General features: G+C 51.4%; 1 protein-coding gene across 1 annotated transcript in view; it reads left to right on the top strand.

Annotated features, from left to right (window-relative positions):
• Positions 1-23,491, top strand: part of dnajc12 (DnaJ (Hsp40) homolog, subfamily C, member 12) — a 79,551-nt gene that overhangs the window by 17,522 nt on the left and 38,538 nt on the right. Inside the window, exon 2 of the mRNA XM_072478802.1 lies at positions 20,487-20,565. Coding sequence (XP_072334903.1) covers positions 20,487-20,565 — 79 coding nt within the window. The remainder of the gene's footprint in view (positions 1-20,486; positions 20,566-23,491) is intronic.

Here is a 23,491-nt window from a genome sequence, read left to right on the forward strand (position 1 = left end):
GGCGATGCCCTTGCTGAGCAGGAATTGACGTAGTTCGTCGCTCATAAAGGAGGACCCACTATCACTGTGTATGTAAGCGGGGAAACCGAACAGTGTAAAGATACCCTGGAGGGCCTTGATGACGGTGGTTGTGGTCATGTCTGGGCAGGGGATGGCGAAAGGGAACCGGGAGTGCTCGTCAATCACGTTCAGGAAATACGTGTTGCGGTCGTTGGAGGGGAGAGGGCCTTTGAAATCCATGCTGAGGCGTTCAAAGGGATGGGAAGCCTTTATCAGGTGCGCCCTCGCTGGCCGGTAGAAGTGCGGTTTGCACTCTGCGCAGATTTGGCAGTCTCTGGTGACTGACCTGACCTCCTCAATGGAGTAGGGCAGGTTGCGGGTCTTGACAAAATGGAAAAAGCGAGTGACCCCCGCGTGGCAGAGGTTCTCGTGGAGGGATCGGAGGCGGTCCACTTGTGCAGTGGCACAAGTGCCGCGGGACAGGGCATCAGGAGGCTCGTTGAGCTTCCCCGGACGGTACAAGATCTCGGAGTTGAAGGTGGAGAGTTCTATCCTCCGCCGCAAGATCTTGTCGTTTTTAATCTTGCCCCGCTGTGCATTATCGAACATGAAGGCAACCGACCGTTGGTCCGTGAGGAGAATGAATCTCCTGCCGACCAGGTAATGCCTCCAATATCTCATAGCTTCTACTATGGCTTGTGCCTCTTTTTCGACTGTGGAATGGCGAATTTCGGAAGCATGGAGGATACGGGAGAAAAAAGCCACGGGCCTGGCCGCTTGGTTGAGGGTGGCCGCCAGAGCTACGTCGGACACATCGCTCTCGACCTGGAAGGGGAGGGACTCGTCGATGGCGCGTATCGTGGCTCTTGCAATGTCTGCTTTGATGCGGCTGAAGGTCTGGCGGGCCTCCGTCGACAGGGGGAAGGTTGTGGACTGGATTAGGGATCGGGCTTTGTCTGCGTAGTAGGGGACCCACTGTGCATAATAGCTGAAGAACCCGAGGTACCGCTTCAGGGACTTGGGGCAGTGAGGGAGGGGGAACTCCATAAGTGGGTGCATGCGCTCAGGGTCGGGGCCTATAACTCCACTTCGCACTACGTAGCCTAGAATGGCTAGACGGTCGGTGCTAAACACGCATTTATCCTTATTGTATGTCAGATTAAAGATTTTCGCGGTCTGGAGGAATTTGCGGAGGTTGGTGTTGTGGTCCTGCTGGTCGTGGCCGCAGATGGTGACGTTATCCAGATACGGGAACGTTGCACGTAAGCTGTACCGGTCAACCATTCGGTCCATCTCGCGTTGGAAGACCGAGACCCCATTAGTGACACCAAAGGGAACCCTTAAAAATTGATAGAGCCGCCCATCTGCTTCGAAGGCAGTGTATTTGCGGTCACTATTACGGAGGGGTAGCTGGTGGTAGGCGGACTTGAGATCCACCGTGGAGAAGACCTTGTATTGTGCGATCCTGTTTACCAGGTCGGTTATACGGGGGAGAGGATACGCGTCCAGCTGCGAAAACCTGTTGATGGTCTGACTGTAGTCAATGACCATCCTATGTTTCTCTCCGGTCTTTACCACCACTACTTGAGCTCTCCAGGGATTGTTGCTCGCTTCGATGACCCCTTCCCCCAGCAGCCTTTGGACCTCTGACCCTGATGAAGGTCCGGTCCTGGGCACTGTACCGCCTGCTCCTGGTGGCGACGGGTTTGCAATCCGGGCTGAGGTTCACAAACAGGGAAGGCGGGTCGACCTTAAGGGTCGCGAGGCCGCAGACAGTAAGGGGGGTATAGGGCCGCCGAATTTAAAGGTCAGTCTTTGCAAATGGCATTGGAAGTCCAGCCCCAGGAGGGTAGCCGCGCAGAGGTGCGGCAGGGCGTACAGGCGGAAATTGTCGAATTCCCTGCCTTGGACAGTGAGGTTCGCGAGGCAGAACCCCTTTATCTCCACCGCGTGTAACCCGGAGGCCAGGGAGATCCTTTGATTTACAGGGTGGGCTACAAGTGAACAGCGCCTTACCGTGGTGGGGTGAACAGAGCTTTCCGTGCTCCCAGAGTCAATCAGGCAAGACGTCTCGTGGCCGTTGATGAAGACCGTTGTTGTAGCCGTTGCGAGTGTCTGGGGTCGACTTTGGTCCAGTGTCACCGAGGCCAGATGAAGCAATTGCGAGTTCTGATCGGGCAGCGTGTAGTCGGCCGTGCTGGGGGCCTGGGGCCCCATCCAAGATGGTGTCACCCATGGGTCGCACATGGTGTCCGGGGATAAACAAGATGGCGGCGACGATGGACAAAATGGCGGCGCCCACCCGTCCAGCGTGGTGTCCGGGGGGCAAAATGGCTGCGCCTGTGGTTCGCACGTGGCGCTAGGATAGGGGGGTGGCGGTGAGCGCTGGGCGGTTGCGGCCTGAAGGGGGGGTTGCCGTGGCGGGCTATAGTCGCTGGAGACCGCGGCCACAGCGCGGGCCTGGCAGACCCCCACAAAGTGGCCCTCCTTGCCGCACCCTTTGCAGGTGGCGGTGCGGCAAGAAGGGGATGATTCGCCTGCTTGCAGAAGAAACAGCGGGGCCCGGCGGCGTTAGCGGGCCGTCTTGTAGCATAGGTCTGCGGGGTCAGGGGGAAGGTCTGTGGGGCTGCCACTGCGGGGTGCCACGCAGCCCAGGGGGCCGCCGCGCAGTTGGGCACATAGGACTGCGTGTTTCTGTAGGCAACGTCCGTGGACCCTGCCAGGGCCCGTGCCTCTCTAAGTCCGAGAGTGTCCCTTTCTAGGAGTCTTCGGCGGATATCTTGGGAGCTCATACCTGCTATGAAAGCATCCCTGATTAAAAGTTCCGTGTGCTCGCTCCCCGAAACCTGCGGGCAGCCACAGTTTCGGCCCAGCACCAGTAGCGCCCGGTAGAAATCTTCCAACGATTCCCCGGGGCTTTGCCGTCTAGTCGCAAGCAGGTGACGAGCGTGGACCTGATTTGCAGGTTGGATATAATGTCCTTCTAGCAGTTCGATCGTGGCATCATAGTTCGCCGTCTCCTCGATAAGGGGGTAGATCCCAGGGCTGACCCTTGAGCGCAGGAGATGCATTTTCTATCCTTCTGAGGGGGTGCCTCCGGCTGTCTTGAGGTAGCCTTTAAAGCACGCCAGCCAGTGTTTAAAAATTGCAGCTGAGTTCTCCGTGTGGGGGCTGAGTTGAAGGCACTCCGGTTTGATTCGGAGATCCATCCTTCCAGCTTAAGTCTAGTAGATTAAATTTATGCGCGATCAATTACACTCAAGACGAAGTGATTTCATAACTGAAGGCTTTAATCTGCTAGAACCTGGTCCCCAGCAGCTTCGATACAGAAAGTGAAGGCTGCTGGGACGGCACCATCTCTTATACTCCACCTTCAGGGCGGAGCTACGTAATACAGCCAATGGTAGACTCCTGGGTCTAACCAATGGTCATCAGCCTCTCAGGTACCGCAATACCTGGCACTACCACAGAAGGGAAAACCTGAATACTCATCAATGATGTTGAGGAAGTACACGTTACGGTCGGTGGAGGGGAGGGCCCTTTGAAGTCGATGCTGAGGCGCTCAAAGGGGGGGATGCCTTTACCAGGTGCGCTCTGTCTGGCCGATAGAAGTGCAGTCTTCACTCCGCGCAGACCTGGCAGTCCCTGGTCATGGCCCTGACCTCCTCGATGGAGTAAGGCAGGTTGTGGGCCTTGACAAAATGAAAAAAACGTGTGACGCCCGGGTGACAGAGGTCAGCATGGAGGGCCCGGAGTCGGTCTACTTGTGCGCTGGCAAATGTACCGCGGGACAGGGCATCTGGGGGCTCATTGAGCTTCCCAGGTCGGTACAAGATACCGTAGTTGTAGGTGGAGAGTTCGATCCTCCACCTCAGAATCTTGTCATTCTTGATCTTGCCCCGCTGTGTATTATTAAACATGAAGGCAACCGACCGTTGATCAGTGAGGAGACTGTATTTCTTGCTGGCCAGGTAATGCCTCCAATGTCGCATAACTTCCACAATGTGGTAAACTACTGTTGTACGGTAGGTTGGCCGGTAGACCCTGCCTGTATAAATATGCGTGTCCTCCAGCCAGCAGCCATTTCGCCAGCTGCTGTTGGAGGCCACATATCTGATAGCAATAAAGCCTCAGTTGGATTCAACTATCGTCTTTGTCCAATTGATCGTGCCTCAATTTATTGCTATCAGTTTCTAAGGATGGACCTCCGTATCAAACCGTTTCGCCTGCAGCTGGATCCGCACTCAAGCGACGCCAGAAAGGACTTCCAGCACTGGCTAGCTTGCTTCGAGGCGCATATCAACACGGCACCAACCCCTGTTCCGGAGGCTCAGAAGATTCAGATTTTACATTCCAGGTTGAGCTCCAAAGTCTTTCCGTTAATCCAGGACGCGCCAAAATACGCCGAAGCCATGACTCGACTCAAGGACAACTACGCGCAGAAAACGAACACACTCTTCGCCAGGCACGCACTCGCCACTCGCTCTCAGCTCCCTGGTGAGTACATAGAAGACTTCTGCCGGGCCCTAATCCCACTAGTCCGGGACTGTGACTGTCAGGCCGTTACGGCCACGGAACATTCAGAACTGGCTAGGCCATAGAAGGCAGAGAGGATGGCTAGGCAGGTTGTGCGGAAAACGCACTTCTTATTATACGTAAGATTAAGGAGCTTGGCGGTGTGAAGGAAACGCTGCAGGTTAGTGTCATGGTCCTGCTGTTCATGGCCGCGGATGGTGACATTAACCAGATACGGGAACGTGGCCCGCAGCCCGTACTGGTCAACCATTCGGTCCATCTCCCGTTGGAAGACCGAGACCCCATTGGTGATGCTGAAGGGGACTCTGAGGAAGTGGTAGAGGTGCCCATCTGCCTCGAAGGCAGTGTATTGGCAGTCCTCCGGGCGGATAGAGAGCTGGTGGTACGCGGACTTCAAGTCTACCGTGGAGAAGACTCGGTACTGCGCAATCTGGTTGACCATGTCAGATATGCGGGGAATGGGGTACGCCTCAAGCTGCGTGTACCGGTTGATCGTCTGACTGTAGTCGACGACCATCCGGAGCTTCTCCCCCATCTTGATCACCACCACTTGGGCTCTCCAGGGGCTGGTACTGGCCTCTATGATCCCTTACCGCAGGAGTCGCTGGACCTCTGACCTGATAAAGGCCTTGTCCCGAGCACTGTTCCTGGTGGCGACGGGCTTACAGTCTAGGGTGAGGTTGGAGGTAGGGCGACCTTAAGGATCGTGAGGCTACTGATGGTGAGAGAGGGCAGTGGTCCACCGAACGTTAAGGTCCCGCTTCAGAGATGGCATTGGAAGCCTAGGCCTAATAAAAGTGGAGCGCAGAGATAGGGGAGGACTTAGAGTTTAAAGTTAAGGTACTCTACGCCATGTATCGCAAGAGCTGCGACACAGTACCCCCGGACCTCAACAGAGTGTGATCCGGAAGCCAAGGATATTGTCTGGGACGCAGGAACAATTCGGAGGGAGCAGCGCCTTACTGTATCCGGATGGACGAAGTTGTCCGTGCTCCCGGAGTGGAATAAGCAGGTCGTCTCGTGCCCGTTGATTCAGACGGTCATCATGGAGTTCTTGAGATGACGGGGCCGGGACTGGTCGAGGGTGACGGAGGCGAGCTGCGGAAGGTGGCTGGTCTGAGCGGTGGTAGCAGGTGTCATCGAAGATGGCAGCTGAGATGGCGGCCCCCACGAGTCGCACGTGGCGGGTCGCGTAGAAGATGGCAGCCAAGATGGCGGCCTACACAAGTTGCACATGGCGGGTCGCGTAGAAGATGGCAACCAAGATGGCGGCCCCCACGAGTCGCACGTGGCAGGTCGCATCGGAGATGGTGAACAAGATGGCGGATCCCATGGGTCGCACGAGGCGGATGATGCATTTGAAGGGGGCGGTCCCGACAGGCAAGATACCACGCGGCGGGATTTGGACGTTTTAGGCCGTGCCTGGCAGACTTTTGCAAAGTGGCCCTTCTTACAGCACTCGCTGCAGGTCGCGTTCCGAGCTGGGCAGCTTTGTCTGGAGTGCTGACTCTGGCCGCAGAAGTAGCAGGATGGTCCCCCGGAGTTGGCAGGCTGCCGCGCGGCACAGGCTTTTGACACCCCCGGATCGGGTGATGGCTGCGCTCAGGACGCCCACGAGGATGCCATGTGGTCGGGTGTGAAGGCATTCATATTCCGGAAGGCCACTTCCAGGGAGTTCGTGAACGGCACCGCGTCGTTTAGGTCGAGGGTACCCCCTTTGAGCAGGTGCTGACGAATGTAGTCAGACCTAACGCCGGCCTCATAGGCGTCCCGGATCAGGAGCTGAACTGCCGTTACTGCTTGGCAGTTACAATTCGGGCGAGTACCTGCAGGTCACGCAGGAACTCGGCCAAAGATTCTCCTGGGTGCTGACGCCTCATGGCAGGAGGTGCCGGGCGTACACCTCGTTTACCGCCCTCACGTACTGCCCTTTGAGGAGTGTAATCGCCTCGTCGTACGTGGCCGCGTCTCTGATGAGGGTAAATATTCGGTGGCTCACCCGGGCATTGAGGACCCGAAGCTTGTGCTCCCCTGAGACGGCGTCAGCAGAAGAGCCGAGGTAGGCCTCGAAACAGCTGAGCCAATGCTGGAAGTTCGCAGTGGCGTCGGCTGCCTGTGGGTCCAGGTCCAATCGCATAGGCTTGAGTGACTTATCCATTGTACTATCTTAGAGTATTAAATTGATGCACCATCAATTACACACGAGGCAAGTTATAGAAAACGAAGTAATGGTTTTAATACTCTAAAATTTGGGCAGCACGGTAGCACAAGTGGCTAGCACTGTGGCTTCACAACGCTAGGGTCCCAGGTTCGATTTCCCGCTGGGTCACTGTCTGTGCGGAGTCTGCATGTTCTCCCCGTGTCTGCGTGGGTTTCCTCCGGGTGCTCCGGTTTCCTCCCACAGTCCAAAGATGCGCAGGTTAGGTGGATTGGGCATGCTAAATTGCCCTTTGAGGTACCCTCAATAATGACACTTAGAGATTAAACTGTAAAGAAGGCTTTATTAGACTAATAACTATGCTAGAGCTAGAGACGAGAGCTGACTGCTGCACAGCCCATGAGGCAGCCCTTTATGTATGGCTCCCAGATGGGCGGAGCCAGAGGCGGAGTCCCCTGGAATCCAGGCCCGGTCTTAAAGGGGACATCACCTCATGATGATAAGGCAGTAACCGTTCATCACACCCTTAGTGTCCAAAAAGGTTAGGAGGGGTTATTGGGTTACGAGGATGGGGTGGAGGTGAGGGCTTGGGTGGGTCGGTGCAGACTCGATGGGCCGGGTGGCCTCCTTCTCCACTGTATGTTCTAAGATGTAGCCTGTCTGCTGCTGAACCCAGACTTGAGACAGGGCTACAGATCAGTCAACTATATACAACAGTGGAACTACAATAACAGTGGTTCACCACACCTTGTGTGTGTCCTCCTTTGTTTTTCCTCCCTCCCTCTTCCCCCCTCTCTTCCTAGTCACTATTGGCTTCTAACAGGCTGACGAATCCCCTGACTAGGCACTCCCTCCCTGCTGGGAGGTGCACCGCGGCCCCCTTTGCTACCTGTCTTCCCATGCTAGCTGTCCCTGCAAGTGTGGTGGCTCCCCTTCCGGGGCTGGTCTAGCCCCTTACTTGTTCCCGCTAACTGCCTGCTTTCTCTGACTATACCCTCCCCTGCATTCTCCTGTCCTCGCTTCTTTCTGTGACCAGGGTCGAAAGTCTCCCCCAACGGCGCGATGTCCGCCGACTGGCGCCAAAAACGGCGCCAATCAGACGGGCAGCGCGCTGGCCCAAAGGTGCGGAATGCTCCGCATCTTTGGGAGCCGAGCCCCAACATTGAGGGGCTAGGCCGGCACCGGAGGGATTTCCGCCCCGCCAGCTGGCGGAAATGGCGTTTGTTGCCCCGCCAGCTGGCGGAAATGGCGTTTGTTGACCCGCCAGCTGGCGTGGAAATGCGGCGCATGCGTGGGAGCGTCAGCGGCCGCTGTCAGTTTCCCGCGCATGCGCAATGGGGAGAGTCTCTTCCGCCTCCGCCATGGTGGAGGCCATGGCGGAGGCGGAAGGGAAAGAGTGCCCCCATGTCACAGGCCCGCCCGTGGATCGGTGGGCCCCGATCGCGGGCCAGGCCACCGTGGGGGCACCCCCTGGGGTCAGATCGCCCCGCGCCCCCCCCAGGACCCCGGAGCCCGCCCACGCCACCTGGTCCCACCGGTTAATTCCAGCTTTGATTTACGCCGGCGGGACAGGCAATTTCTGGGCGGGACTTCGGCCGATCCGGGCCGGAGAATTGAGCGGGGGGTCCCGCCAACCGGCGCGGCCCGATTCCCGCCCCCGCCCAATCTCCGGTACCGGAGACTTCGGCGGGGGCGGGGGCGGGATTCACGGCGGCCAACGGCCATTCTCCGACCCGGCGGGGGGGTCGGAGAATGACGCCCCTGGTATTTCCTCTTTTATCAGAGCGAGGCAGCACAATCCTGCGCAAAAATGCTCACTGTCCAATAAGTCTTTGATTCTTCCACAATCCTTGATCAGCCCTCATCGTTGCCTTGCCTGCCCTTGTCCAGGCCATAAGTTCGCCGAATTCAACACTTCCGCCAGGGTGGTGAGGTAATGTTCTTTATTCTAGTGCAGGACCCAGAGCCTGGCTGGGAACAGTATGTCCATAGAATCATAGAATTTACAGTGCAGAAGAAGGCCATTCGGCCCATCGAATCTGCACTGGCCCATGGAAAGAGCACCGGACCCAAGCCCACACCTCCACCCTATTCCCGTAACCCAGTAACCCCACCCCACCCCACCTTTGGACACTAAGGGCAATTTAGCAAGACCATTCCACCTAACTGTACATCTTTGGACTGTGGGAGGAAACCGGAGCACCCGGAGGAAACCCACGCAGTCACGGAGAGAACATGCAGACGCCGCACAGACAGTGACCCAAGCCGGGATGCAAATCTGGCACCTTGGAGCTGTGAAGCGACTGTGCTAACCACTGTGCTACCCCTTGAATATTGAATCGCACCCCGTTCTTGTACAGGGCCGACTTTGCCTGGTTAAACTCTCAGCCCTGTGTTTTGCCAGATCTGCCCCAATGTCCTGATAAATTTGGATTCTGTCTCCTTCCCAGGTGCTCACTTTCATCTGACGTGCCCTCACAGGATCCTCTCACGATCCTGATATCGGTGCAGCTTTGCAGTGATCGCCCTCGGTTGCTCCCCAGTTTTGGGTTTCGGCCTGTGCGTCCTGTGCACTATGTCGAGCTCTGGGGGGTTGGGGAAGCTGTCTTTCTCGACGAGCTTACCCAGCATTTGGGCAACGTAACCTGTCGGATCTCTGCCCTCGATGCCTTCAGGCAAGTCCACGATCCGAATATTTTGTCGTCATGACCTGTTTTCTTGGCCCTTGACTTTCCCCTTTAAGTTCCCCCTGGCCGACACCAACCTTTTCACTTCTGCTTCCAGGTGGCGATTCTGTCGCTCTGGTCTTCACCATGACGAGGATCTTCTCCTGTGTCTCCACTTTCTTCTCCAGTCTGTCGATTACCATTTGCATGGTGGCCATTGCCTCTGCCACTGTCACCTTGACCACCACCTGGATTTCTATCCTGATTATCTCTTTCATAACGATCAGCTCCTTCATAAGGAAGGTCTTCTATCCGTCTCCAGGTGGTGGGGGGGGAGGCTGATGCTTGGATCGATGGTCTCCCTCTCTTCTGGGCGGCCGGCACTCCTTTGCCTCGTGGGTCCACCGCCCCGTCCGCCTGCTGCTCAAGGCCCTTTCCACCACTTCTGCCGTCTCTTCGGCCCGTCAAGCTCCCGGTGGCTGGTATTCTTTTGTGGTTATTCTCTTCTTGCCGTTGAAGTAAATTTGTCTTCCTAATTTTGGGCAAAGTTTGACTAAAAGTGCCTTTTTGGTTCTGGTCTGGAGGAGAGCCTCCTGATCTGCATCCGCTCAGCACATCACTGTCACTGGAAGTCCCCTTCTTGAACAATGGTCATTCCTCTCTCTGGTACCGCAATACCTGGTATTACCACAACTACTCCACCAATCTTGGTGTCATCAGCAAATTTACTAACCCAACCTTCAACTCCATCATCAAGTCATTAATACAAATCACAAATAGCAGAGGACCCAGCACTGATCCCTGTGGTACACCGCTGGTGACTGGGCTCCAGGATGAAAATTTACCATCTACCACCACCCTCTGTCTTCTATGTGACAGCCCTCATCGCTATCAGCAATTCCACCAACCTTTGTGTCATCTGCAAACTTACTAATCAGACCAGTTACATTTTCCTCCAAATCATTTATATATACTACAAACAGCAAAGGTCCCAGCACTGATCCCTGCGGAACACCACTAGTCACAGCTCTCCAATTAGAAAAGCATCCTTCCATTGCTACTCTCTGCCTTCTATGACCGAGCCAGTTCTGTATCCACCTTGCCAGCTCACCCCTGATACCGTGTGACTTCACCTTTTGTATTAGTCTACCATGAGGGACCTTGTCAAAGGCCTTACTGAAGTCCTTATAGACAACATCCACTGCCCTACCTGCATCAATCATCTTTGTGACCTCTTCGAAAAACTCTATCAAGTTAGTGAGATACGACCTCCCCTTCACAAAACCATGCTGCCTCTCACTAATACGTCCATTTGCTTCCAAATGGGAGTAGATCCTGTCTCGAAGAATTCTCTCTAGTAACTTCCCTACCACTGACGTAAGGCTCACCGGCCTGTAGTTCCCTGGATTATCCTTGCTACCCTTCTTAAACAGAGGAACAACATTGGCTATTCTCCAGTCCTCCGGGACATCACCTGAAGACAGTGAAGATCCAAAGATTTCTGTCAAGGCCTCAGCAATTTCCTCTCCAGCCTCCTTCAGTATTCTGGGGTAGATCCCATCAGGCCCTGGGGACTTATCTACCTTAATATTTTTTAAGACACCCAACACCTCGTCTTTTTGGATCTCAATGTGACCCAGGCTATCTACACACCCTTCTCCAGACTCAACATCTACCAATTCCTTCTCTTTGGTGAATACTGATGCAACGTATTCATTTAGTACCTCGCCCATTTCCTCTGGCTCCACACATAGATTCCCTTGCCTATCCTTCAGTGGGCCAACCCTTTCCCTGGCTACCCTGTTGCTTTTTATGTATGTGTAAAAAGCCTTGGGATTTTCCTCAACCCGATTTGCCAATGACTTTTCGTGACCACTTCTAGCTCTCCTGACTCCTTGCTTAAGTTCCTTCCCATTTCCTTATATTCCACACAGGCTTCGTCTGTTCCCAGCCTTTTAGCCCTGACAAATGCCTCCTTTTTCTTTTTGACGAGGTCTACAATATCTCTCGTTAGCCAAGGTTCCCGAAAATTGCCGTATTTATCCTTCTTCCTCACAGGAACATGCCGGTCCTGAATTCCTTTCAACTGACACTTGAAAGCCTCCCACATGTCAGATGTTGATTTACCCTCAAACATCCGCCCCCATCTAGGTTCTTCAGTTCACGCCTAATATTGTTATAATTAACCTTCCCCCCCCCCGGGAAATGCCTTTAGATATATGCAGGTGAGGGCTTTTGTGAGGCGACAGGTGAGGGAATTCCCGTTGCTCCCGGCACAAGAAGTTCAAGATAGGGTGATCTCAGGTGTATGGGTCGGGGAGGGCAAGGTGTCGAAAATACACCAGGAGTTGAAAGAAGAGGGGGGAGCGCTGGTAGAAGAGTTGAAGGGTAAATGGGAGGAAGAGCTGGGGAAGGCGATCGAGGAAGGTCTGTGGGCTGATGCCCTAGGTAGGGTTAATTCCGCCTCCTCGTGTGCCAGGCTCAGCCTGATACAATTTAAGGTGGTCCACAGAGCGCACTTGACGGGGGCGAGGTTGAGTAGGTTCTTTGGGGTAGAGGACAGATGTGAAAGGTGCTCAGGGAGCCCGGCGAACCATGTCCATATGTTTTGGTCATGCCCGGCACTGGAGGGGTTCTGGAGAGGAGTGGCGGGAGCAATATCTCAGGTGGTGAAAGTCCGGGTCAAGCCAAGCTGGGGGCTAGCAATATTTGGAGTAGTGGATGAACCGGGAGTGCAGGAGGCGAAAGAGGCCGGCATTCTGGCCTTTGCGTCCCTAGTAGCCCGGCGAAGCATCTTGCTAATGTGGAAGGAGGCGAAGCCCCCCAGCCTAGAGGCCTGGATAAATGATATGGCTGGGTTCATAAAGTTGGAGAGGATTAAGTTCGCCTTGAGAGGGTCTGCGCAGGGGTTCTACAGGCGGTGGCAACCGTTCCTAGACTATCTCGCGGAGCGTTAGAGGAAGGTCGGTCAGCAGCAGCAGCAACCTTGGGGGGGGGGGGGAAGGGGGGGGATAGGGCGGACTGCCTGGGAGGGTAGATGAGCAAGAGATAACATGAAGGGTTGGGGAAACTGGCACGTACGGGTGAGGGCCAGTGTACAAAGCTCTGTAAATATATTATTTTGCCATGTATATACCTTGCTCTGCGCGATTTCTCATTTTTTTTGTTACGAGGAGTGGGAGGGGGGGGGGGTGGTTATTGTTTGTAAGGGAGAAAAATTGTGTTAAAAAACTTTAATAAATATATATTTTTTAAAAAAATAATTAACCTTCTCCCAATTTAGCACATTCACCCTAGGACCACTCTTATCCTTGTCCACCAGCACTTTAAAACTTACTGAATTGTGATCACTGTTCCCGAAATGTTCCCCTACTGAAACTTCTACCACCTGGCCGGGCTCATTCCCCAATACCAGATCCAGTACAGCCCCTTCCCTAGTTGGACTGTCTACATATTGTTTTAAGAAGCCCTCCTGGATGCTCCTTACAAACTCTGCCCCGTCTAAGCCCCGGCACTAAGTGAGTCCCAGTCAATATTGGGGAAGTTGAAGTCTCCCATCACAACAACCCTGTTGTTTTTACTCTTTTCCAAAATCTGTCTACCTATCTGCTCCTCTATCTCCCGCTGGCTGTTGGGAGGCCTGTAGTAAACCCCCAACATTATGACTGCACCCTTCTTATTCCTGATCTCTACCCATATAGCCTCACTGCCCTCTGAGGTGTCCTCCCGTAGTACAGCTGTGATATTCTCCCTAACCAGTAGCGCAACTCCGCCTCCCCTTTTACATCCCGCTCTATCCTGCCTGAAACATCTAAATCCTGGAACGTTTAGCTGCCAATCCTGCCCTTCCCTCAACCAGGTCTCTAATGGCAACAACATCATAATTCCAAGTACTAATCCAAGCTCTAAGTTCATCTGCCTTACCCGTAATACTTCTTGCATTAAAACATATGCACTTCAGGCCACCATACCCGCTGTGTTCAGCAACTTCACCCTGTCTGCTCTGCCTCAGAGCCATACTGGCCCTATTCCCTAGTTCTCCCTCAATGCTCTCACCTTGTGACCTATTGCTCCCGTGCCCACCCCCCTGCCATACTAGTTTAAACCCTCCCGTGTGACACTAGCAAACCTCGCGGCCAGGATATTTATGCCTCTCCAATTTAGATGCAACCCGTCCTTAGGTCACACCTGCCCCGGAAGAGCTCCCAGTGGTCCAAATAACGGAAACCCTCCCTCCTACACCAGCTGTTTAGCCACGTGTTTAGCTGCTCTATCTTCCTATTTCTAGCCTCACTGGCACGTGGCACAGGGAGTAATCCCGAGATTATAACCCTAGAGGTCCTGTCTTTTAACTTTCTGCCTAGCTCCCTGAACTCCTGCTGCAGGACCTCATGCCCCTTCCTGCCTATGTCGTTAGTACCAATATGTACAACGACCTCTGCCTATTTGCCCTCCCCCTTCAGGATGCCCTCTACCCGTTCGGAGACATCCTGGACCTTGGCACCAGGGAGGCAACATACCATCCTGGAGTCTCTTTCACGTCCACAGAAGTGCCTATCTGTGCCCCTGACTATAGAACCCCCTATGACTATTGCTCTTCTGCACTTTGACCCTCCCTTTTGAACATCAGAGCCAGCCGTGGTGCCACTGCTCTGGCTGCTGCTGTTTTCCCCTGTAAGGCTATCTCCCCCGACAGTATCCGTATACCTGTTCGAGAGGGGGGACAACCACAGGGGATTCCTGCACTGACTGCCTGCCCTTTCTGGTGGTCACCCATTTCTCTGCCTGCACCTTGGGTGTGACCACATTTATATAACTGCTATCTATGACGCTTTCCACCACCTGCAGGCTCCTACGTGCATCCAACTGCTGCTCCAACCGAACCATGCGGTCTGTGAGGAGCTCCAGTTGGGTGCACTTTCTGCAGATGAAGCCATCCGGGACGCTGGAAGCCTCCCGGACCTGCCACATCTCACAGTCAGAGCACTGCACCCCTCTAATTGACATTGCGCCAATTAATTAGTAAATTAAATTTAAAAGTTAAAAAAAAAGTTACTGTTAACTATATGTTTCCTAGCACTAGATTTCTACTATAAATGTGAAAGCTAAATACAGTACTCTCCGATCTCTGGCTTAGATACCCCTCTAAATTATAATTAAGTAATTATAGTTTACCAATGCTTAATTTTTTTAATTTAGTGTAGATTCCCAATCAGTTCACAGCTTTTCTGTGATGTCACTTCAGTTTCCCCCCCCACACACACACAATTTGAAACGGTAATACAAGTAAAAATGAGTAAAAATCACTTACTTACCTTCTGAGGTTTTCAGATGCTCTCTGGTTCTCTCCCTGCAGATTAAAAGTTACAGGCCAGAAGACACAGGGCTAAATCGCTGGCTTTGGAAGCAGACCAAAGCAGGCCAGCAGCACGGTTCAATTCCCGTAACAGCCTCCCCGAACAGGCGCCGGAATGTGGCGACTAGGGACTTTTCACAGGAACTTCATTTGAAGCCTACTTGTGACAATAAGCGATTTTCATTTCATTTCATTTTCAAAGAGAGAGAACAAAACAGTAGGGGAAAAGCACCTTCTGCCACTCTGCACCGAATTACCTCACTGCACCAAATTACCAAGTTCCAAATTCCCACTCTGGATGTGTCTCACTCTGGCTGTGTCTCCTTGAGCTGCGCAATGCTTACTGAGTGCGCTTTCTGTCTGTCCTTTATACAGACTTTAGCTGACCAGGATGACTCACACTACTTAAACTTCAAAGAGAAGAATACAATGTGTACCTTTGTACCCCTAAACAGGCCTCAGGTGACTGCCAGATAACTGCCTCTCAGCAATTAGGGTGGGGGCAGCTTCAGCCAATCAGACACTAATCTACACACTGCACTTTTGACTGAAAAACAGCAGAATTAGACTTACCACTTACCTTTCCTGATGACCTCACTGCACCAAATTACCAAGTTCCAAATTCCCACTCAGGCTGTGTCTCACTCAGGCTGTGTCTCTTTGACCTGTGGGCATCCTTGTATGGTTCGATCGCTAGAGCGAACAGCAGCGGGAACAGTGGGCATCCTTGTATGGTTCGATCGCTAGAGTGAACAGCAGCGGGAACAGTGGGCATCCTTGTATGGTGCCCCTGTGCAGCTGGAAGTGGCATAGATTTAAGCTGAGGGGCAGGAGATTTAGAGGGAATTTGAAGGAAAACCTTTTCACCCAGAGAGTTATGGGAATCTTGAACTCACTGCTTGAAAGGGTGGTAGACACGAGAACCCTCACAACATTTAAGAAGCATTTAGATGAAGATTTCAAATACCATAGCATACAAGGCAATGGATCAAGTGCTGGACAATGGGATTAGAGTAGATAGGTGAGGGCGGCATGGTGGCGCAGTGGTTAGCATGGCTGCCTCACGGTACCGAGGACCTTGGTTTGACTCCGGTCCCGGGTCACTGACAGTGTGTAGTTTGCACATTCTTCCCGTGTCTGCCTGGGTTTCACCCCCACAACCCAAAGATGTGCAGGTGAGGTGGATTGGCCACGCTAAATTGCTCCTTAATTGAAAAAAAAGGGAATTTATAAAATGTTTTTATTTTTTAAAATAAATTTAGAGTACCCAATTCATTTTTTCCAATTAAGGGGCAATTTAGAACATAGAACATAGAACAATACAGCGCAGTACAGGCCCTTCAGCCCACGATGTTGCACCGAAACAAAAGCCATCTAACCTACACTATACCATTATCATCCATATGTTTATCCAATAAACTTTTAAATGCCCTCAATGTTGGCGAGTTCACTACTGTAGCAGGTAGGGCATTCCACGGCCTCACTACTCTTTGCGTAAAGAACCTACCTCTGACCTCTGTCCTATATCTATTACCCCTCAGTTTAAAGTTATGTCCCCTCGTGCCAGCCATTTCCATCCGCGGGAGAAGGCTCTCACTGTCCACCCTATCCAACCCCCTAATCATTTTGTATGCCTCTATTAAGTCTCCTCTTAACCTTCTTCTCTCCAACGAAAACAACCTCAAGTCCATCAGCCTTTCCTCATAAGATTTTCCCTCCATACCAGGCAACATCCTGGTAAATCTCCTCTGCACCCGCTCCAAAGCCTCCACGTCCTTCCTATAATGCAGTGACCAGAACTGTACGCAATACTCCAAATGCGGCCGTACCAGAGTTCTGTACAGCTGCAACATGACCTCCTGACTCCGGAACTCAATTCCTCTACCAATAAAGGCCAACACTCCATAGGCCTTCTTCACCACCCTATCAACCTGGGTGGCAACTTTCAGGGATCTATGTACATGGACACCTAGATCCCTCTGCTCATCCACACTTTCAAGAACTTTTCCATTAGCCAAATATTCCACATTCCTGTTATTCCTTCCAAAGTGAATCACCTCACACTTCTCTACATTAAACTCCATTTGCCACCTCTCAGCCCAGCTCTGCAGCTTATCTATATCCCTCTGCAACCTGCTACTTCCTTCCACACTATCGACAACACCACCGACTTTAGTATCGTCTGCAAATTTACTCACCCACCCTTCTGCGCCTTCCTCTAGGTCATTGATAAAAATGACAAACAGCAACGGCCAATCCTCCTACCCTGCACATCTTTGGGTTGTGGGGGCAAAACCCACGCAGAGAATGTGCAAACTCCACACGGACAGTGACCCAGAGCAGGGATTGAACCTGGGACCTCGGCGCATTTTACCGACTCCTGTATACATGAGTGTAGTTTATTCGCCAGCTAATGCCAATTTTGCCGAACAAGCCACGATAAAGGTAGATGCAAAAGTCCTTGCTGGAGAGGAATCGATTCAGCTGATGGAGTCCATGTAGTCACACGGCAGTGACGGATGCTTGGGGACGAGTACCTGGGAAGAGGGGGTGGATAGTGGCGGGGGACGTGGTGAAAAAAAGAAGTATCCTTGAAGGACAAGAGCCCTGATGGGGAGAGACAACTTGGAAGTGGAAGGAGTGGATGGAGTGGATATAGGGGCTTGTAGGGCTGGAGTAGGCTGTATGTCCAGCTTAACTGAGAGAATGCTGAAAGAAGCACGGGGTTTGTTAGTGACACACAGAACTCAAGACATGATACAAATCCTGACGCTGTACACAGTAGTAGTTGCCACCCAAAGAGAATTTTACAGGTATCTGACTGCAAACTGCCCAACTACACTCTGGCCCAGAGAGGCAAGGAAGTCCACACACCGGCTTCTACATCAGCCTCGCGCGGCCATACACTGTCACGCAGTTAGAATTTACCTAGAAAGAAAACGAGAAACATGGCCAGGTGATATTTGGGGATCATTTTGGTGACCATTTGACGACCCATTCTACACCATCCGGTAACCCAGTTTGAAAATCACAGCTCTAACCCCAGCTGCGCTGTAACTTGAAGATTATGGGCTCTGTGATGTGTCACCATTTTTCAAACCACTGACCCAATGATCTCATAGACAGGGAGACACAGACAAGTTCAAATATTATAAAGTCAGTCCTCCTCTATATAAATTAAACCAATCATTGCATTTAGTTCAACAGGTCAGCGTTGTCATATTGCAAATCAAAAATCTTGTTCAGAGACGATACTGTGTTTAATGAGCAGTTCTGAAGAATTACTGCTGTATGTGTGGAAAGCCGAAGGGCAGTTGTTGCCATGGCGACCACATTACATCGATACATGCTACATGGCACTAACGTTCTGAATGCAAAACAAACTATTAAAAAGAAGGAATAAATACACAAAAGGAAACGCCGATTCCTCACGTCAGATAGGTTTGCTAATTATTTTTCAGACGACATTGGTGACAAAACGTTTATCCTTATTGTTATAATTCATAACAGGGAACAAAGAAATGGCTCCAGAACTAAATTCATACTTTGCTTCTGTCTTCACAAAGGAAAACATGTACTGGAAATTCTGGGAAACACAAATTTTAGTGAGGAGCTGAAGGAAATTAGTATCAGTAAAAAATAGTTTTGGAGAAATTAATGGGATTGAAGGCGGATCTCCAGGGCCTGATAATCTGCATCCCAGAGTACTTAAGGAAGTGGCCCTAGAAATTGTAGATTCATTGGTGGTCATTTTCCAAAATTCTTTGTACTCTGGTATGGTCCCGACAGATTGGAGGGTAGCGAATGTAATTCCGCTTTCAAAATGGAGGTAGAGAGAAAATAGGGTACTATAGACCATTGAGCATAACGTCGACAGTAGGGAAGTTGCTGGAGTCCATTATCAAGGATTTCATAGCACAGGATTTGGAAAGCAGTGGTGTAATCAGACAAAATCAGCATGGATTTACGAAAAGAAAATCATACTTGACAAATCTACTAGAATTCTTTGAAGATTTAACTAGTAGAGTTGACCAGTGAGAACCGGTGGATGTGGTTTATTTAGACTTTCAGAAGGCTCTCGACAAGGTCTCACGTAGCAGATTAATATGTAAAGTTAAAGCACATGGAATTACGGTAGTGTCCTGAGATGGATAGAAAGCTGGTTAGCAGACAGGAAACAAAACATTGGAATAAATGGGTCTTTTTCTGATTGGAAGGCAGTGACTAGTGGGGTACTGCAGAGATCGGTGCTAGGACCCCAACTGTTCCCTTATATATTAATGATTTGGTAGAGGGGAACTAATTGTATTATCTACAAATTTGCAGATCATAGAATCATCGAATTTACAGTGCGGAAGGAGGCCATTCGGCCCATCGAGTCTGTACTGGCCCTTGGAAAGAGCACCCTACCTAAGCCCACATCCACACCCTATCCCCACACTGCCACCCTATCCCCGTAACCCCACCTCACTTTTTTTTTGGGACAGTAAGGCTAATTTAGCAGAGCTAATCCACCTAACCTGCACATCTTTGGACTATGGGAGGAAACTGGAACACCCGGAGGAATCCCACGCAGACACGGGGAGAACGTATAGACTCTGCACAGACAGTGACCCAAGCCGGGTATCAAACCTGGGACCTTGTAGCTGTAAAACAACTGTGCTAACCACTGTGCTACCATGCTGCTGTGATAGAAAGTTGAGTGGGAGATGATCTGTGAGGAAGATGCAGAGATGCTTCAGCGAGATTTGGACAGGCTGAGTGAGTGGGCACATGCATGTCAGATACAGTATAATGTGGATAAATGTGAGGTTACCTGCTTCAGTAGCAAAAATAGGAAGGCAGATTATTGATCTTGGTATTCTCGTGCATCAGTTGCTGAAAGTAACTTAGGAATAGAGATGTTTTACTCCAATTGTATAGGGCTTTGGTGAGGCCACACCTGGAGTATTGTGTGCAGTTTTGGTGTCCTTATCTGAGGAAGGATTTTCTTTCTATGGAGGGAGTGCAGCAAAGGTTTACCAGGCTGATTCCTGGGATGGGGGACTGTCATATGAGGAGAGACTAAATCGGTTAGGATTATATTCATTGGAGTTCTGAACAGTGAGAGGGGATCTCATAGAAACGAAAATTCTGACAGGGTTAGACAGGGTAGATTCTGAAAGAATGTTCCCCATGGTGGGGGAGCCCAGAATTAGGGGTCATAGTTTGAGGATACGGGGTGAACCTTTTCAGACTGAGGTGAGGAGAAATTACTTCACCCAGAGAGTGGTGAATCTGTGGAACTCGCTACCACAGAAAGTAGTTGAGGCCAAAACATTGCGTAATTTCAAGAAGGAATTAGATATGGTTCTTGGGGCTAAAGGGATCAAGGGATATGGTGGGGAAAGCGGGATCAGGATATTGAACTTGACGATCAGCTATGATCATAATGCATGGTGGAGCAGGCTCAAAGGGCCTCCTTCTGCTTCTAGTTTCTACGTAACCCCCACGAGACGCACGGGGACGACCTGATTAATTTCCACGTGAGCCTCGTGGACGAGCTCCCCCGCTGAGGGGTGGAGGTCTATCAGCGGGCTAGTTAACTCAGTGCCATAAAGCTGGCCCAGGTAGGAGCTGAGCTGCAGAGTAGGCCCAACTGGGAACGGGTTTGTCACCTGTAAATACTTTTGGTAATAAACCGTTTGTTTTAACTCTCCTTTCCGGACTCCACTGTGACTACTAAACTTATACTCCAAGTTATTTCATGATTGAACTTTTATTTTGCCAGACTGAGCAGATCGTCGCAGAGTTTAAAGCCAAGGCACTGAGTTGCCACCCTGACAAACATCCACATAATCCGAAAGCAGGTAGGTGTGAATTCCGAATGAAATGTGTCTTGTGAACAGCTGCTGTCCGCGGACTCCTGCCTTGGTAATGCTGCGGCAAAATTGTTCCCCTGGCTGGCAATCCGCTAATTTTGATGTCACCTTTCAGAACTGGGAACAATCGAGGATCAGGTGTCCGGAGGAGAGGAGGTTGACTTTCGGGGATGGGGAGGGTGCGGGGATCTTGGGGATGAAATGGATATCAGAAAGTGGTGGCAGGGGGGAGGGGCGGTGGGAGATGGAGCATGATGTGGGGGTCACAGACTGGGGATGCTGTCATATTCAGCTGTCTCACTCCACAGCTCCTAAGGTCTGTCATTTCTAGGTGATGGTGGATATCTGTGGGAAGTCCATGGGTCCAATACTCACTGAATCCACTACCCACCACCAAATGTCACAGCGCATGACCCAACCCCAGCTCAACCTTCCCACCCGTGGGACAACAATGGGAGGCAGATTGGGCTGCTGGTGGAAAAGTGTTCAGTGGTGAGTTTTTACAGATTGTGTCCCCTTCCGCTGACTCACAATGCTCAACTACACCCATGCCAAATGAAGTGTCATCTATCTTACTGATCGTCTATGGCCTCCTGCTCCTACTATGTATTACTCCAGATTGCATTACTCAGGAGCAGAGGCGGGGTGCCGCTTGCCTCGCCCTCTGCCCTTTGGCAGCCGTCCTCTGGAGGACCTGGGCTCGCCTGACCTTTGCGTGTCACAGGTGACGACGTGTCACCCTGTTCTGCCCGCTGCTCATCAACTGCGCCAGTGTCAGGTGGAGGGGAATCACAAGGTTCCACCGCCTCCTGTGTAAGCGGTGCTGTGATGGGCCCCATCACCTCCTTCTCCCTCAGGATGTTCATTTTGCCCGTGGGCTGGAGGGCCAACTGGAGTGAGCTTCAGAGGTCTCAAAGTCATCTGGTGCTGCCAGTCCTGGAGGTCCGTCCTCATTTGAACCAATTTTTAGCGATTCTCCAGCTTTGAATCTCCCTCAATCCTTCCTTTTCCCCAGCCTCAATTCTCCCTCTCCCCCACCCTCGAATCTCCCTCTTCCCCACCCTCGAATCTCCCTCTCCCCCACCCTCGAATCTCCCTCTTCCCCAGCCACGAATCTCCCCCTGTCTGCTAACTGTTTGCTGACTGTGCTCACAGGCAGCATTCTGCATGTTTACAGATAACCTTTTGAATAAGGCACTTGTGATGATAAAAACAGACTTGGGGCAAGATTTTAACCCTTGGAAATATGTAGGACAGCACGGTAGCACAGTGGTTAGCACTGTTGCTTCACAGCTCTAGGGTCCCAGGTTCGATTCCCAGCTTGGGTCACTGTCTGTGCGGAGTCTGCACGTTCTCTCCGTGTCTGCGTGGGGTTTTTCCGGGTGCTCCGGTTTCCTCCCACAAGTCCCGAAAGTCGTGCTGTTAGGTAATTTGGACATTCTGAATTCGCCCTCCGTGTACCCGAACAGGCGCCGGAGTGTGGCGGCTAGGGGCTTTTCACAGTAACTTCATTGCAGTGTTAATGTAAGCCTACTTGTGACAATAAAGATTATTATCATTATTGTAACCCCTGTAGCTCAGGTTCCATTGCTGAAATTTTCTACAGACCTGCTGTGAGCTGTACAGCAGGATTTGGTGGAAAAATGTAAAATGAAAGTCTCAGAAAGAGACACCGGCTCATTCTTAGAATTATAGTCAAGTTACAGGACAGAAGGAGGCTATTCGGCCCATCTTGTCTATGCCAGCCCGAGGCCACCCAGTTGCCTTGTGACAAAGGGAAAGCTCTTCAGACAATTGCATGAAGAGGTATGATAGATTGTCGTGAGGTGCATGTACGAAAACTAATCCATGTCATTGCTGCTTGAGTCATGGAGTCTAAGTGTTTTGTTTTATTCCGGAACTTACCCAGACTGCATTTTTATTAAGCATCCACACGATAGTTCTAATTTTTCATGAATGGACTTTTTTTGCCTCGGTCTCATAATGAGCTGAAATAGGATGGAAAAATAGTTCCGCAAACAGCATCCCATCAGGACTAAACACTTTAGGGGCAGCTGATGCCCTGGTATGGTATGGTTAAATAAATATGTAGCCAGCTCAGTGATGGAAATAACTTTCTGTTGCAGTGGGTAACATGCAAATTTCTATTTCTCGCTGGCTTTGATGAAACAGGAGAATCCGGATGATTTTATTCCTGTCACAGAGATGTTTCCTTGTTCAGGTTCATCCTTTAATACAAAACAAAATCGTCTGTTTGAATGATAAAATCTTGTTGGACCAAGTTAACCCAGTCGCAGATAATATAACAGCATTGTGAGTGGGAAACAAATAAAGAGCCGTCTTATTGTCTTAAATACTGTTCAGTTAAAAACAGAAATATTTTTCACATTGCACACAGCTTTGTTAAACAACATGTACAGCTGGAGTTGCCAAGTATCCTGCTGAGTAAGCTGTGGTGATTTAACTTTTCAATTAGTGGCAGGAAAATTCTCTCCTGATAGAATGGAGCAGCTGAATGTCACTAGGTTCACTGATTAATGTCAACTTGCCTCGGTGCAGCAAACTTACCTCAGAGTCAAGAGATTGTGGTTTCCAGTTCCATTGAATCCGGAGAGAGAATCAGCGGACCTGAGGGAGTTTTTCCCCACAAGGCCACGCTTTAATGGACTTTCTGGACCAGCCGCCCACCGATCGAGGAACCATTTTGAATGGCTGCCCCGTACAGCTACCCCCATTTCAGGCCCGCGCCCCGCCCCCCGCTTTCTGGATCCCCCCCCATCACCTCCCAAACCTGATCGAGGCCCCAGGAACCCCCCCCCCTAATGGGCAAGGCCCCCTAGGACCCGACCCTTTACAGTGCCATCCTGGCACCTGGGCATCTTAGCACAACCAAACTGGCAGTGCCAAAGTACCC

This window comes from Scyliorhinus torazame, chromosome 16 (genome assembly GCF_047496885.1).
Source record: "Scyliorhinus torazame isolate Kashiwa2021f chromosome 16, sScyTor2.1, whole genome shotgun sequence".
Lineage (NCBI taxonomy): Eukaryota > Metazoa > Chordata > Chondrichthyes > Carcharhiniformes > Scyliorhinidae > Scyliorhinus > Scyliorhinus torazame.